Below are 13,359 nucleotides of genomic sequence, written 5' to 3'. Positions count from 1 at the left end.
GGAGAAGGAGAGGATGGGAGAGGAGAAGTGGAGGAGAGGACGGGAGAGGAGAAGGAGGGGAGAGGAGAAGGAGGTGAGAGGGAGGGGAGGGGAGAGAAGAAGGAGGGGACGGGAGAGAAGGAGGGGAGGGGAGAGGAGAAGGAGGGGAGAGGAGAAGGAGGGGAGAGAGAGAAGAAGGAGGGGAGAAGGAGAGGATGGGAGAGGAGAAGTGGAGGAGAGGACGGGAGAGGAGAAGGAGGGGAGAGGAGAAGGAGGTGAGAGGGAGGGGAGGGGAGAGAAGAAGGAGGGGACGGGAGAGAAGGAGGGGAGGGGAGAGGAGAAGGAGGGGAGAGGAGAAGGAGGTGAGAGGGAGGGGAGGGAAGAAGGAGGGGAGAGGAGAAGGAGGGGAGAGGAGAGGATGGGAGAGGAGAAGTGGAGGAGAGGACGGGAGAGGAGAAGGAGGGGAGGGGAGAGAAGAAGGAGGGGAGAGGAGAAGGAGGGGAGAGAAGAAGGAGGGGAGAGAGAGAAGAAGGAGGGGAGAAGGAGAGGATGGGAGAGGAGAAGTGGAGGAGAGGACGGGAGAGGAGAAGGAGGGGAGAGGAGAAGGAGGTGAGAGGGAGGGGAGGGGAGAGAAGAAGGAGGGGACGGGAGAGAAGGAGGGGAGGGGAGAGGAGAAGGAGGGGAGAGGAGAAGGAGGGGAGAGAGAGAAGAAGGAGGGGAGAAGGAGAGGATGGGAGAGGAGAAGTGGAGGGCTGCTGTTCACTTACAGTTGATCTCTGAGCGAGTTCTCTCTGCTCTGGAGTGTTTGTTGGTTGAACGAATGATGTGTCTCACTGCTGAAAGAGGCTGGAGGGAGGGAGGGGGGGAAGGAGAGACGGGGAGGGGGAGAGAGGGGAGACGGAGAGAAAGAGAGGAGACAAGGGGGTAGCAGAAGAGAGAGACAGGGTGAGGGAGGGGGTAGCAGAAGAGAGAGACAGGGTGAGGGAGGGGGAGCAGAAGAGAGAGACAGGGTGAGGGAGGGGGAGCAGAAGAGAGAGACAGAGTGAGGAAGGGGGAGCAGAAGAGAGAGACAGGGTGAGGGAGGGGTAGCAGAAGAGAGAGACAGGGTGAGGGAGGGGGAGCAGAAGAGAGAGACAGGGTGAGGGAGGGGGAGCAGAAGAGAGACAGGGTGAGGAAGGGGGAGCAGAAGAGAGAGACAGGGTGAGGGAGGGGTAGCAGAAGAGAGAGACAGGGTGAGGGAGGGGTAGCAGAAGAGAGAGACAGGGTGAGGGAGGGGGAGCGAGAAGAGGAGACAACTATATTAGATAAGCTTCACAATAAAGGAATATAGACACATAACATGACACTACACACGAGTAAACCATGTCATAACGCTGTTATCACATTATGTGCAGTTGCAAACCGTAGTCTGGCTTTTTTATGACGGTTTTGGAGCAGTGGCTTCTTCCTTGCTGACCGGCCTTTCAGGTTACGTCGATATTGGACTCGTTTAACTGTGGGTATAGATACTTTTGTACCTGTTTCCTCCAGCATCTTCATAAGGTCCTTTGCTGTTGTTCTGGGATTGATTTGCACTTTTCACACCAAAGTACGTTCATCTCTAGGAGACAGAACGCGTCTCCTTCCTGAGCGATATGACTGCTGCATGGTTCCATGGTGTTTATACTTGCGTACTATTGTTTGTACAGATGAACGTGGTACCTTCAGGCGTTTGGAAATTGCTCCCAAGGATGAAACAGACTTGTGGAGGTCTACAATGTTTTTTCTGAGGTCTTGGCTGATTTCTTTTGATTTTCTCATGATGTCAAGCAAAGAGGCACTGAGTTAAGGTAAGGTAAGCCTTGAAATACATCCACAGGTACACCTCCAATTGACTCAAATTATGTCAATTAGCCTATCAGAAGCTTCCAAGCTGTTTAAAAAGGCACAGTCTAGTGTATGTAAACTTCTGACCCACTGGAATTGTGATACAGTGAATTATAAGTGAAATAATCTGTTTGTAAACAATTGTTGGAAAAATGACTTTCTTCAGGAAGTTGAAGGAAAGACGAATAGCTGATGCATTTTGTTCATGTCTTATGATAATCTTGGGACACATTTTTGAATTTTCTAATAAAAATGCAATAAATGTAGTTGATGAGGTAATTATGTAAATAGACTGGGCCGTGGTTAGTTATTTACCTCCAGGTCATCGTCGTCCACCTCAGAGAAGTGTTGGTGGTTGTCTGGGTTGTTCCTCTTGTCCAGCAGCTCCAGAGCTACTCTCCTGGTCAGCCCCGTCTGACCTAGAAACAAATGCTGCAACAACCAGACAGACACAGAGTGAGAGACACAGACGGACAGAGAGAGCCAGACAGACAGCCAGCCAGCCAGCCAGCCAGACAGACAGACACAGAGTGAGAGACACAGACGGACAGAGAGAGCCAGACAGACAGCCAGACAGACAGACAGAAGGAGCCAGACAGACAGACAGACAGAAGGAGCCAGACAGACAGACAGACAGACAGACAGACAGACAGACAGACAGACAGACAGACAGACAGACAGACAGACAGAAGGAGCCAGACAGACAGACAGAAGGAGCCAGACAGACAGACAGAAGGAGCCAGACAGACAGACAGAAGGAGACAGACAGACAGACGGAGCCAGACAGACAGACAGAAGGAGCCAGACAGACAGACAGACAGACAGAAGGAGCCTGACAGACAGACAGAAGGAGCCTGACAGACAGAAGGAGCCAAACAGACAGACAGACAGACAGAAGGAGCCAGACAGACAGACAGACAGAAGGAGCCAGACAGACAGACAGACAGACAGACGGAGCCAGACAGACAGACAGAAGGAGCCAGACAGACAGACAGACAGACAGAAGGAGCCAGACAGACAGACAGACACAAGAACACAAGATGGCCACTAACGCTCCTAATACCAAGCTTTAAAAGTAACAACTATTAACTAGGACCTCTGACATATTTCACCACTGAGATGAAGACTGGTTCACCATCATTAAGACCTGGTCCATCAGAGGATGAATCACGGCAACCTAATGCTCCAGAACATTCTAATTAACAACTCTAGATGAATTAGACTCTCTAAGGGCTGGTATACCCTATTCCTAAAGCACTTTCAAAATGGAGATGGCTTTTTAGCCCAGAGCCTGTTTTCATCTGGGTACGGAAACGGCCTTAAGAGTTATACTGAATGGTTTCGTCCCCCAGTTCTTTATGCATTTATTTAACTAGGCAAGTCAATTAAGAACAAGTTCTTATTTCCAAAGACGGCCTCCCAAAAAGGCCTGGAGTGGGGACGAGGGCCTGGGATTAAAATAAATAAACAAATAAAATCAATAAATACAATACAAGATAAATATAGGACAAAACACACATCACAACAAGAGAGACACCATAAAGAGAGACCTACTAAGACAACAACATAGCAAGGCAGTTAATGTTTTCATGAGGACGTGTCAGTTTTACCGTTAGGAGCTTCTCAGCTGTCGGTCTCTTCTTCGGGTTCTTGGTCAGCGAGACTTTAACAAAGTTATGGAAGGCTGTGGTCCTGCAGGACGAGGGAACCTACTCTTACTGACTGTAGTAGCGTAACAGAACTGCCCCAGGTCACATAACAGGGGTACTTGTACTTACCACTTTGTTTTGTGTTTTAGCTTGGGAGGCTGAAAGCTGCTCTTTGACATGAGAAACAAAGCCCTGGAATACAACACATCAATTGAGATTAGATCCATGTTATAAAACTATATTGTCTTATTTTACCACAGGTGGTGAGAGACTTTCATCTACACTGTAGTACGGGGAGTTTCACAAAACCTTCCTAGCACTACGATCATCTTAAGTCTGTTACGTAGGCATTAGGGCAATGACTGACAGTGATCTTAGTGCAGAGAGAGAGAGAGGAGAGAGTAGAGAGAGTAGAGAGTAGAGAGAGTAGAGTAGAGAGAGCATTGATTGGTTGATGAGTGAGGAAGTGGATCAGAAACAGCATTGATTGGTTGATGAGTAAGGGAGTGGAGAGCAGAAACAGCATTGATTGGTAGATGAGTGAGGAAGTGGATCAGAAACAGCATTGATTGGTAGATGAGTGAGGAAGTGGAGAGCAGAAACAGCATTGATTGGTAGATGAGTGAGGAAGTGGAGAGCAGAAACAGCATTGATTGGTAGATGAGTGAGGAAGTGGAGAGCAGAAACAGCATTGATTGGTTGATGAGTGAGGAAGTGAAGCAGAAACAGCATTGATTGGTTGATGAGTGAGGAAGTAGAGCAGAAACAGCATTGATTGGTTGATGAGTGAGGAAGTGGAGAGCAGAAACAGCATTGATTGGTAGATGAGTGAGGAAGTGTAGAGCAAAAACAGTAGAGAGCAGTAGAGAGCAGAAACAGCATTGATTGGTTGATGAGTGAGGACGTGGAGAGCAGAAACAGCATTGATTGGTTGATAAGTAAAGAAGTTTAGGGCAGGAGCTGTACCTCATTGGGTGCAGGTCAAACATAGGGGGCTGCAGCTCGGCCAGTTCTATGGAGGTGATGCCCACGGCCCAGATGTCACACAGCTGGTTGTAACCTCCGTTCTTCTCTACTGCTGCTACCTCCGGGGCCATCCTGCACAGATAACACACATCTCAATCTGCTACCTCTGGGGCCATCCTGCACAGATAACACACATTTCAATCTGCTACCTCTGGGGCCATCCTGCACAGATAACACACATCTCAATCTGCTACCTCCGGGGCCATCCTGCACAGATAACACACATCTCAATATGCTACCTCCGGGGCCATCCTGCACAGATAACACACATCTCAATCTGCTACCTCTGGGGCCATCCTGCACAGATAACAGACAATATTGCCATCTTGTCTACATATGTACACGTTTTACATCAGGGGTGTCAAACTCAAATACCCAGTGGGCCAAAATGTAAAACCTGAACAAAGTCACGGGCCAACATTGAACAAATTAACCTTTTAATATGGACCCAAACAAGTTTTGCTTTAACATTGAATATGGAACAAGCATCGCTTATTACCATACAATATATAATTTAATAGTGGAGACATGCAAAATCGAATTTCAAATGAAAAAACACATCAATGGCATTCATTTATTAAATAAATAAAATTTAAATAAAAATTGTATGCCTCTTTTCTATTTGCAGCCTTCTGATTTAAATACCAAAATAAACTTTTTCCACTGGCTAATAATTTTACAAATAAAATGATAATAAATCAATCAACCATTCAAGCCCATGCCTTGTAGCAAGAAAAAGTGCATAAAGAAAACGTTAATTATTGCACACTGGTCTAATCTGATGTGCCCAAGCCAGATACCTGGCATCTCTTCTTGGATGCTAGTTCATCAATGTCTGGGCTCAAGCTCTGAGCTGAAGAAATCCTCAGTATCGAGCGAAGATGTTCATCAGTCAGACGTCTCCTGTGAGTTGTTTTGGTCATCTTCATCGAGGAGAAAAGTTGCTCGCATAGATAAGTGCTGCCGAACATGGAGAGCATCTGAGCAGCTTGGGTGCGGAGCTGAGGCATTGTGTCAGGGATGAACCGTGGAAACTGTGCGGCGCCCACAGCATCATACTTTGACTTCAGCGTGTCGTTGCACTGGAGTTCAATCAGCTCCATTTGGATGTTGGTTGGTGCATTTTCCACATCAACTGCGAAGGGATTACTAAGCAGTTCAAACTTGCATTTCTGGGCATCGAAGTCGGCAAATCGCCGGCTAAACTCAGCGGCGAGAACACTGAGTTTTTCAGCAAACTGTGCGCATGGGAACACGGCGGTAGAGATCTGCGCTTTTATGGATTGGCAGCAGGGAAAATGGCAAGGGTTTCCTTGCAGCATCTGATTCTCCCACAGGCACAGTTTAGTTTTGAAGGCCCTCACTGCAGCGTACATGTCTGTGATGATGCGCCCCCGCCCCTGAAGCTGCATGTTCAGCGCATCGAGATGGCTAGAGATGTCACAGAGAGAGGCCAGCTCACACAGGAACTTTTGCTCCCGGAGCTCTGCTGTATCCTTCCCTTTGGTTTCCAGGAATTGACATATTTCCTCACGCAGCTCGAAACATCTGTTCAGTACTTTTCCTCTGCTTAGCCATCTCACCTCTGCGTATTCCGAATCACACTCCTCCAGAAAATATTTAAACTGGCGGTGATTTAGACCTTTGGCTCTTATAAAGTTAACTACCTGTGTTACTGTGGTCATAACATGTTCCATCTTTAGGGCTTTGGCACACAGTGCTTCCTGATGTATGATGCAGTGGTAAACAGTTAGCTCACCTGCACAGTTCTCTTCCCGCATCTTCTCCCGAACCATGCCCACCAGTCCACTCTTTTTACCGCACATCGCTGGCGCACCATCTGTCGTTAATCCAACGAGTTTATCCCACGGCAGCTTTATTTCAGTTACACATTTGGAAACCTCCTCAAAGATTTCCTTTCCTGTGGTTGTGCCATGCATTGATTTGAATCCTAATAGCTCCTCCGTAACACACAGATTTGAGTCCACTCCACGGATGAAGACTGACAGCTGAGCAGTATCAGATGCGTCGCAGCTCTCATCCACAGCGAGGGAGAACGCAACAAAATCTTTTCCCTTTTCCATCAGCTGGTCATACAGATTGGTGGCAAGATCACATGTGCGATCAGCTACTGTGTTCCTGCTCAGGCTCACGTTTGAAAATGCTTGTTTTTTCTCTGGGCATACGAGGTCACAAACCTTCATCATGCACTTTTTCATGAACTCTCCCTCATTAAAGGGCCGGGCTGATTTTGCGATCTCTGCTGCCACTATATAACTAGCCTTTACAGCAGCCTCGCTTTGTGATGTGGCTTTTTTAAACATATTCTGTTGTGAAACCAAACTTCTTTTCATCTCCTCTACTTTCTGGCTCCTTTGAGTCATGTCCAGGTCCTTGTATTTGTCATGGTGTTTCGTTTCATAGTGTCGTCTAATGTTGTACTCCTTACTTACAGCCATGTTGACTCCACAAACAAGACAAACAGGTTTGTCTTTTACATATGTAAACAGATATTCTGCCTCCCACTTGTCCAGAAAGCTCCTGTTTTCTGCCTTTCTTTTCGCCATTTTTGGGAAGGGTTAGCTCGCTGACAGTTGTAGCGTCTATGTTGCTATGACTACTGTCACAGAGGAGAGAGCGTTTCTGGGTCCTGTCCTGATTGGCGCGCGAAAACAGCAGAGCATTATGGGATTCGTAGTATTAGTGGTGAATGCGCTGTATAATACCGGCGGGCCAGCTCTAGTAGTAATTTGATATTGTCTCGCGGGCCAAATATAATTACCCCGCGGGCCAAATTTGGCCTACGGGCCAGAGTTTGACACCCATGTTTTACATCATCTCCTAGAAATTAGGACTGTAATCATGCAGCACGTACTGTACGCCTAACACAAGCATGTATATCAGCTTGACCATTTCACTACTGGTGTGGTATACAGTATGATTCGGGACGGTATTCAGACCCCTTGACTTTTTGTTACGTTAAGAGCCTTATTCTGAAATTGATTAAATACATATCCTCAATCTACACACAATACCCCATAGTGACATCACAATACCCCATAATGACATCACAATACCCCATAGTGACATCACAATACCCCAAAAACAACAGAGTGAAAAGTTTTTGGGAAAATTTAGCAAAATTGTTAATGTAAAAAACAGAAATAAATTTACATTAGTATTTAGACCCTTTGCTATGCGTTTCGAAATTGAGCCCAGGTGCATCCCGTTTCCATTAATCATCCTTGAAATGTATCTACAATTTGATTGGACATGATTTGGAAAGGCACACACCTGTCTATATAAGGTCCCACAGTTGACAGTGCATGTCAGAGCAAAAAACCAAGCCACGAGGTTGAAGGAATTGTCCGTAGAGCTCCATGACAGGATTGTGTCGAGGCACAGATCTGGGGAAGGGCACCAAAATGTGTCTGCAGCATTGAAGGTCCCCAAGAACACAGTGGCCTCCATCATTCTTAAACGGAAGAGGTTTGGAACCACCAAGACTCTTCATAGAGCTGGCTGCCCGGCCAAACTGAGCAATCGGGGGAGAAGGGCCTTGGTCAGGGAGGTGACCAACAACCCGATGGTCACTCTGACAGAGCTCTATAGTTCCTCTGTGGAGATGGGAGAACCTTCCAGAAGGACAACCATCTCTGCAACACTCCACCAATCAGACCTTTATGGTAGAGTGACCAGTGAACCACTTGTCAGTAAAAGGCACATGACAGCCCGCTTGGAGTTTTGCCAAAAGGCACCTAAAGGACTCTTAGACCATGAGAAACAAGATTCTCTGGTTTGATGAAACCAAGATTGAACTCTTTGGCCTGAATGCCAAGCGTCAAGTCTGGAGGAAACCTGGCACTATCCCTACAGTTAAGTATGGTGGTGGCAGAATCATGCTGTGGGGATGTTTTTCAGCAGCAGGGACTGGGAGACTAGTCAGGATCGAGGGGAAAGATGAACGGAGCAAAGTACAGAGAGATCCTTGATGAAAACCTGCTCCAGAGCGCTCAGGACCTCAGACTGGGGCGAAGGTTCACCTTCCAACAGGACAACGATCCTAAGCACACAACCAAGATAACGCAGGAGTGGCTTCGGGATACGTCTCTGAATGTCCTTGAGTGGCCCAGCCAGAGCCCGGACTTGAACCTGATCCAACATCTCTGGAGAGACCTGAAAATAGCTGCGCAGCGACGTTCCCCATTCAACCTGACACGAGCTTGAGAGGATCTGCAGAGAAGAATGGTAGAAACTCCCCAAATACAGGTGAGCCAAGCTTGTAGCGTCATACCCAAGAAAGACTCGAGGCTGTAATCGCTGGCAAAGGTGCTTCAACAAAGTACTGAGTAAAAAGTCTGAAAACTTAATTATAAAATGAAATATTTCAGTTTTTTTTTAATAACTTGTTTTTGCTTTGTCATTATGGGGTATTGTGTGAAGATTGATGAGGGGGGGCGGGGAACGTTTTAAATCAATTCTGGTGGTAAAAGTCAAAGTACATACGGTTTGTATAGTGAAGCAATAAGACACAAGAGGCAGTGCTGAACTAATACAGTCACGTCTAAATGGCGTTTCGGCCCGACTCCCTATGGAGAGAAAGAAAGCACACGTCCCAAATGGAACACTATTCCCTATATAGTGCACTACTTTTGACCCGAGCCCTATGGGTCCTATCAGCCCTATGGGCCCTATCAGTCCTATGGGCCCTATCAGTCCTATGGGCCCTTTCAGTCCTATGGGCCCTGTCAGCCCTATCAGTCCTATGGGTCCTATCAGTCCTATGGGCCCTATCAGTCCTATGGGCCCTATCAGTCCTATGGGCCCTATCAGTCCTATGGGCCCTATCACTCCTATGGGTCCTATGTCCTATGGGCCCTATCAGTCCTATGGGCCCTATCAGTCCTATGGGCCCTATCAGTCCTATGGGCCCTATCAGTCCTGTGGGCCCTATCAGCCCTGTGGGCCCTATCAGTCCTGTGGGCCCTATCAGTCCTATGGATCCTATCAGTCCTATGGGCCCTATCAGTCCTATCAGTCCTATGGGCCCTATCAGTCCTATGGGTCCTATCAGTCCTATGGGTCCTAATCAGTCCTATGGGCCATATCAGTCCTATGGGCCATATCAGCCCTATGGGTCCTATCAGTCCTATCAGTCCTATGGGTCATATCAGTCCTATCAGTCCTATGGGCCCTATCAGTCCTATGGGTCCTATCAGTCCTATGGGTCCTATCAGTCCTATGGGCCCTATCAGTCCTATCAGTCCTATGGGTCCTACGTCCTATGGGCCCTATCAGTCCTATGGGCCCTATCAGTCCTATGGGCCCTATCAGTCCTGTGGGCCCTATCAGTCCTGTGGGCCCTATCAGCCCTATGGATCCTATCAGTCCTATGGGTCCTATCAGTCCTATGGGCCCTTTCAGTCCTATCAGTCCTATGGGCCCTATCAGTCCTATGGGTCCTATCAGTCCTATGGGTCCTAATCAGTCCTATGGGCCATATCAGTCCTATGGGCCATATCAGCCCTATGGGTCCTATCAGTCCTATCAGTCCTATGGGCCCTATCAGTCCTATGGGTCCTATCAGTCCTATGGGTCCTAATCAGTCCTATGGGCCATATCAGTCCTATGGGCCATATCAGCCCTATGGGTCCTATCAGTCCTATCAGTCCTATGGGCCCTATCAGTCCTATGGGTCCTATCAGTCCTATGGGTCCTATCAGTCCTATGGGCCCTATCAGCCCTATGGGTCCTATCAGTCCTATGGGCCCTATCAGCCCTATGGGTCCTATCAGTCATATGGGCCCTATCAGTCCTATCAGTCATATGGGCCCTATCAGTCCTATCAGTCCTATGGGCCCTATCAGTCCTATGGGTCCCATCAGTCCTATGGGTCCTATCAGTCCTATGGGCCCTATCAGTCCTATCAGTCATGTGGGCCCTATCAGTCCTATCAGTCCTATCAGTCCTATGGGTCCTATCAGTCCTATGGGTCCTATCAGTCCTATGGGTCCTATCAGTCATATGGGCCCTATCAGTCCTATGGGGCCTGGTCAAAAGTAGTGCACTATAAAAAGGAACAGGGTTTCTATTTGGGACGGAGGACTGTCTCAGAGAAAGACTCACCATTAAGGAGTCCCGACAGAGGACTGTCTCAGAGAAAGACTCACCAGTAAGGAGTCCCGACAGAGGACTGTCTCAGAGAAAGACTCACCAGTAAGGAGTCCCGACAGAGGACTGTCTCAGAGAAAGACTCACCAGTAAGGAGTCCCGACAGAGGACTGTCTCAGAGAAAGACTCACCAGTAAGGAGTCCCGACAGAGGACTGTCTCAGAGAAAGACTCACCAGTAAGGAGTCCCGACAGAGGACGGTCTCAGAGAAAGACTCACCAGTAAGGAGTCCCGACAGAGGACTGTCTCAGAGAAAGACTCACCAGTAAGGAGTCCCGACAGAGGACTGTCTCAGAGAAAGACTCACCAGTAAGGAGTCCCGACAGAGGACTGTCTCAGAGAAAGACTCACCAGTAAGGAGTCCCGACAGAGGACTGTCTCAGAGAAAGACTCACCAGTAAGGAGTCCCGACAGAGGACTGTCTCGGAGAAAGACTCACCAGTAAGGAGTCCCGACAGAGGACTGTCTCAGAGAAAGACTCACCAGTAAGGAGTAACGACAGAGGACTGTCTCAGAGAAATACTCACCAGTAAGGAGTCCCGACAGAGGACGGTCTCAGAGAAAGACTCACCAGTAAGGAGTCCCGACAGAGGACTGTCTCAGAGAAAGACTCACCAGTAAGGAGTCCCGACAGAGGACTGTCTCAGAGAAAGACTCACCAGTAAGGAGTCCCGACAGAGGACTGTCTCAGAGAAAGACTCACCAGTAAGGAGTCCCGACAGAGGACTGTCTCAGAGAAAGACTCACCAGTAAGGAGTCCCGACAGAGGACTGTCTCAGAGAAATACTCACCAGTAAGGAGTCCCGACAGAGGACTGTCTCAGAGAAAGACTCACCAGTAAGGAGTCCCGACAGAGGACTGTCTCAGAGAAAGACTCACCAGTAAGGAGTCCCGACAGAGGACTGTCTCAGAGAAAGACTCACCAGTAAGGAGTCCCGACAGAGGACTGTCTCAGAGAAATACTCACCAGTAAGGAGTCCCGACAGAGGACTGTCTCAGAGAAATACTCACCAGTAAGGAGTCCCGACAGAGGACTGTCTCAGAGAAAGACTCACCAGTAAGGAGTCCCGACAGAGGACTGTCTCAGAGAAAGACTCACCAGTAAGGAGTCCCGACAGAGGACGGTCTCAGAGAAAGACTCACCAGTAAGGAGTCCCGACAGAGGACTGTCTCAGGGAAATACTCACCAGTAAGGAGTCCCGATGAAGGACTTCCTCTTGGCAATGGTGGCTGTTATTTTGGCTGCTACTCCAAAATCAGCTGGAACAACAAGTGACAAGATCTATTCAGATTATATGACACAATCCAATCAAATTGTATTAATCACATGCCCCCGAATACAACAGGTGTAGATAGACCTCACAGTGAAATGCTGAATACAACAGGTGTAGTAGACCTTACAGTGAAATGCTGAATACAACAGGTGTAGTAGACCTTACAGTGAAATGCTGAATACAACAGGTGTAGTAGACCTTACAGTGAAATGCTGAATACAACAGGTGTAGGTAGACCTTACAGTGAAATGCTGAATACAACAGGTGTAGTAGACCTCACAGTGAAATGCTGAATACAACAGGTGTAGTAGACCTCACAGTGAAATGCTGAATACAACAGGTGTAGTAGACCTCACAGTGAAATGCTGAATACAACAGGTGTAGGTAGACCTTACAGTGAAATGCTGAATACAACAGGTGTAGTAGACCTCACAGTGAAATGCTGAATACAACAGGTGTAGTAGACCTTACAGTCAAATGCTGAATACAACAGGTGTAGTAGACCTCACAGTGAAATGCTGAATACAACAGGTGTAGTAGACCTTACAGTGAAATGCTGAATACAACAGGTGTAGTAGACCTCACAGTGAAATGCTGAATACAACAGGTGTAGTAGACCTTACAGTGAAATGCTGAATACAACAGGTGTAGTAGACCTCACAGTGAAATGCTGAATACAACAGGTGTAGGTAGACCTTACAGTGAAATGCTGAATACAACAGGTGTAGTAGACCTTACAGTGAAATGCTGAATACAACAGGTGTAGTAGACCTCACAGTGAAATGCTGAATACAACAGGTGTAGTAGACCTTACAGTGAAATGCTGAATACAACAGGTGTTGTAGACCTTACAGTGAAATGCTGAATACAACAGGTGTTGTAGACCTTACAGTGAAATGCTGAATACAACAGGTGTAGTAGACCTTACAGTGAAATGCTGAATACAACAGGTGTAGTAGACCTTACAGTGAAATGCTGAATACAACAGGTGTAGTAGACCTTACAGTGAAATGCTGAATACAACAGGTGTAGTAGACCTCACAGTGAAATGCTGAATACAACAGGTGTAGTAGACCTCACAGTGAAATGCTGAATACAACAGGTGTAGGTAGACCTTACAGTGAAATGCTGAATACAACAGGTGTAGTAGACCTCACAGTGAAATGCTGAATACAACAGGTGTAGGTAGACCTTACAGTGAAATGCTGAATACAACAGGTGTAGTAGACCTTACAGTGAAATGCTGAATACAACAGGTGTAGTAGACCTTACAGTGAAATGCTGAATACAACAGGTGTAGTAGACCTTACAGTGAAATGCTGAATACAACAGGTGTAGTAGACCTTACAGTGAAATGCTGAATACAACAGGTGTTGTAGACCTTACAGTGAAAT

The 13,359-nt window shown here is 47.3% G+C and overlaps 1 protein-coding gene and 1 long non-coding RNA gene across 6 annotated transcripts in view; one reads left to right on the top strand and one right to left on the bottom strand.

Moving 5' to 3' along the window:
* Positions 1 to 13,359, bottom strand: part of LOC110504274 (mitogen-activated protein kinase kinase kinase kinase 5) — a 118,260-nt gene that overhangs the window by 59,014 nt on the left and 45,887 nt on the right. For 4 of the 5 annotated variants that reach the window (XM_090221370.1, XM_090221369.1, XM_090221373.1 and 1 more), the window contains exons 9-14: positions 11,879 to 11,951; positions 4,461 to 4,592; positions 3,624 to 3,686; positions 3,456 to 3,537; positions 2,161 to 2,277; positions 747 to 825 (exon numbers count right to left, since the gene is read on the bottom strand). In XM_090221370.1, coding sequence (XP_090077496.1) covers positions 747 to 825; positions 2,161 to 2,277; positions 3,456 to 3,537; positions 3,624 to 3,686; positions 4,461 to 4,592; positions 11,879 to 11,951 — 546 coding nt within the window. Of the gene's footprint in view, positions 1 to 746; positions 826 to 2,160; positions 2,278 to 3,455; positions 3,538 to 3,623; positions 3,687 to 4,460; positions 4,593 to 4,669; positions 4,683 to 11,878; positions 11,952 to 13,359 lie in introns of all 5 variants that reach the window. The other variant, XM_090221372.1, reaches the window with a different exon arrangement.
* The window catches only part of LOC149972159 (uncharacterized), a 134,167-nt gene that overhangs the window by 76,923 nt on the left and 43,885 nt on the right, over positions 1 to 13,359 (top strand). The window lies entirely within an intron of this gene.

The sequence above is a fragment of the Oncorhynchus mykiss genome, chromosome 25 (genome assembly GCF_057628025.1).
Source record: "Oncorhynchus mykiss isolate SJ-2025 chromosome 25, ASM5762802v1, whole genome shotgun sequence".
Lineage (NCBI taxonomy): Eukaryota > Metazoa > Chordata > Actinopteri > Salmoniformes > Salmonidae > Oncorhynchus > Oncorhynchus mykiss.
The sequence above is the reverse complement of the archived record's forward strand: the minus strand, read 5'-3'. Positions and strand labels throughout refer to the sequence as shown.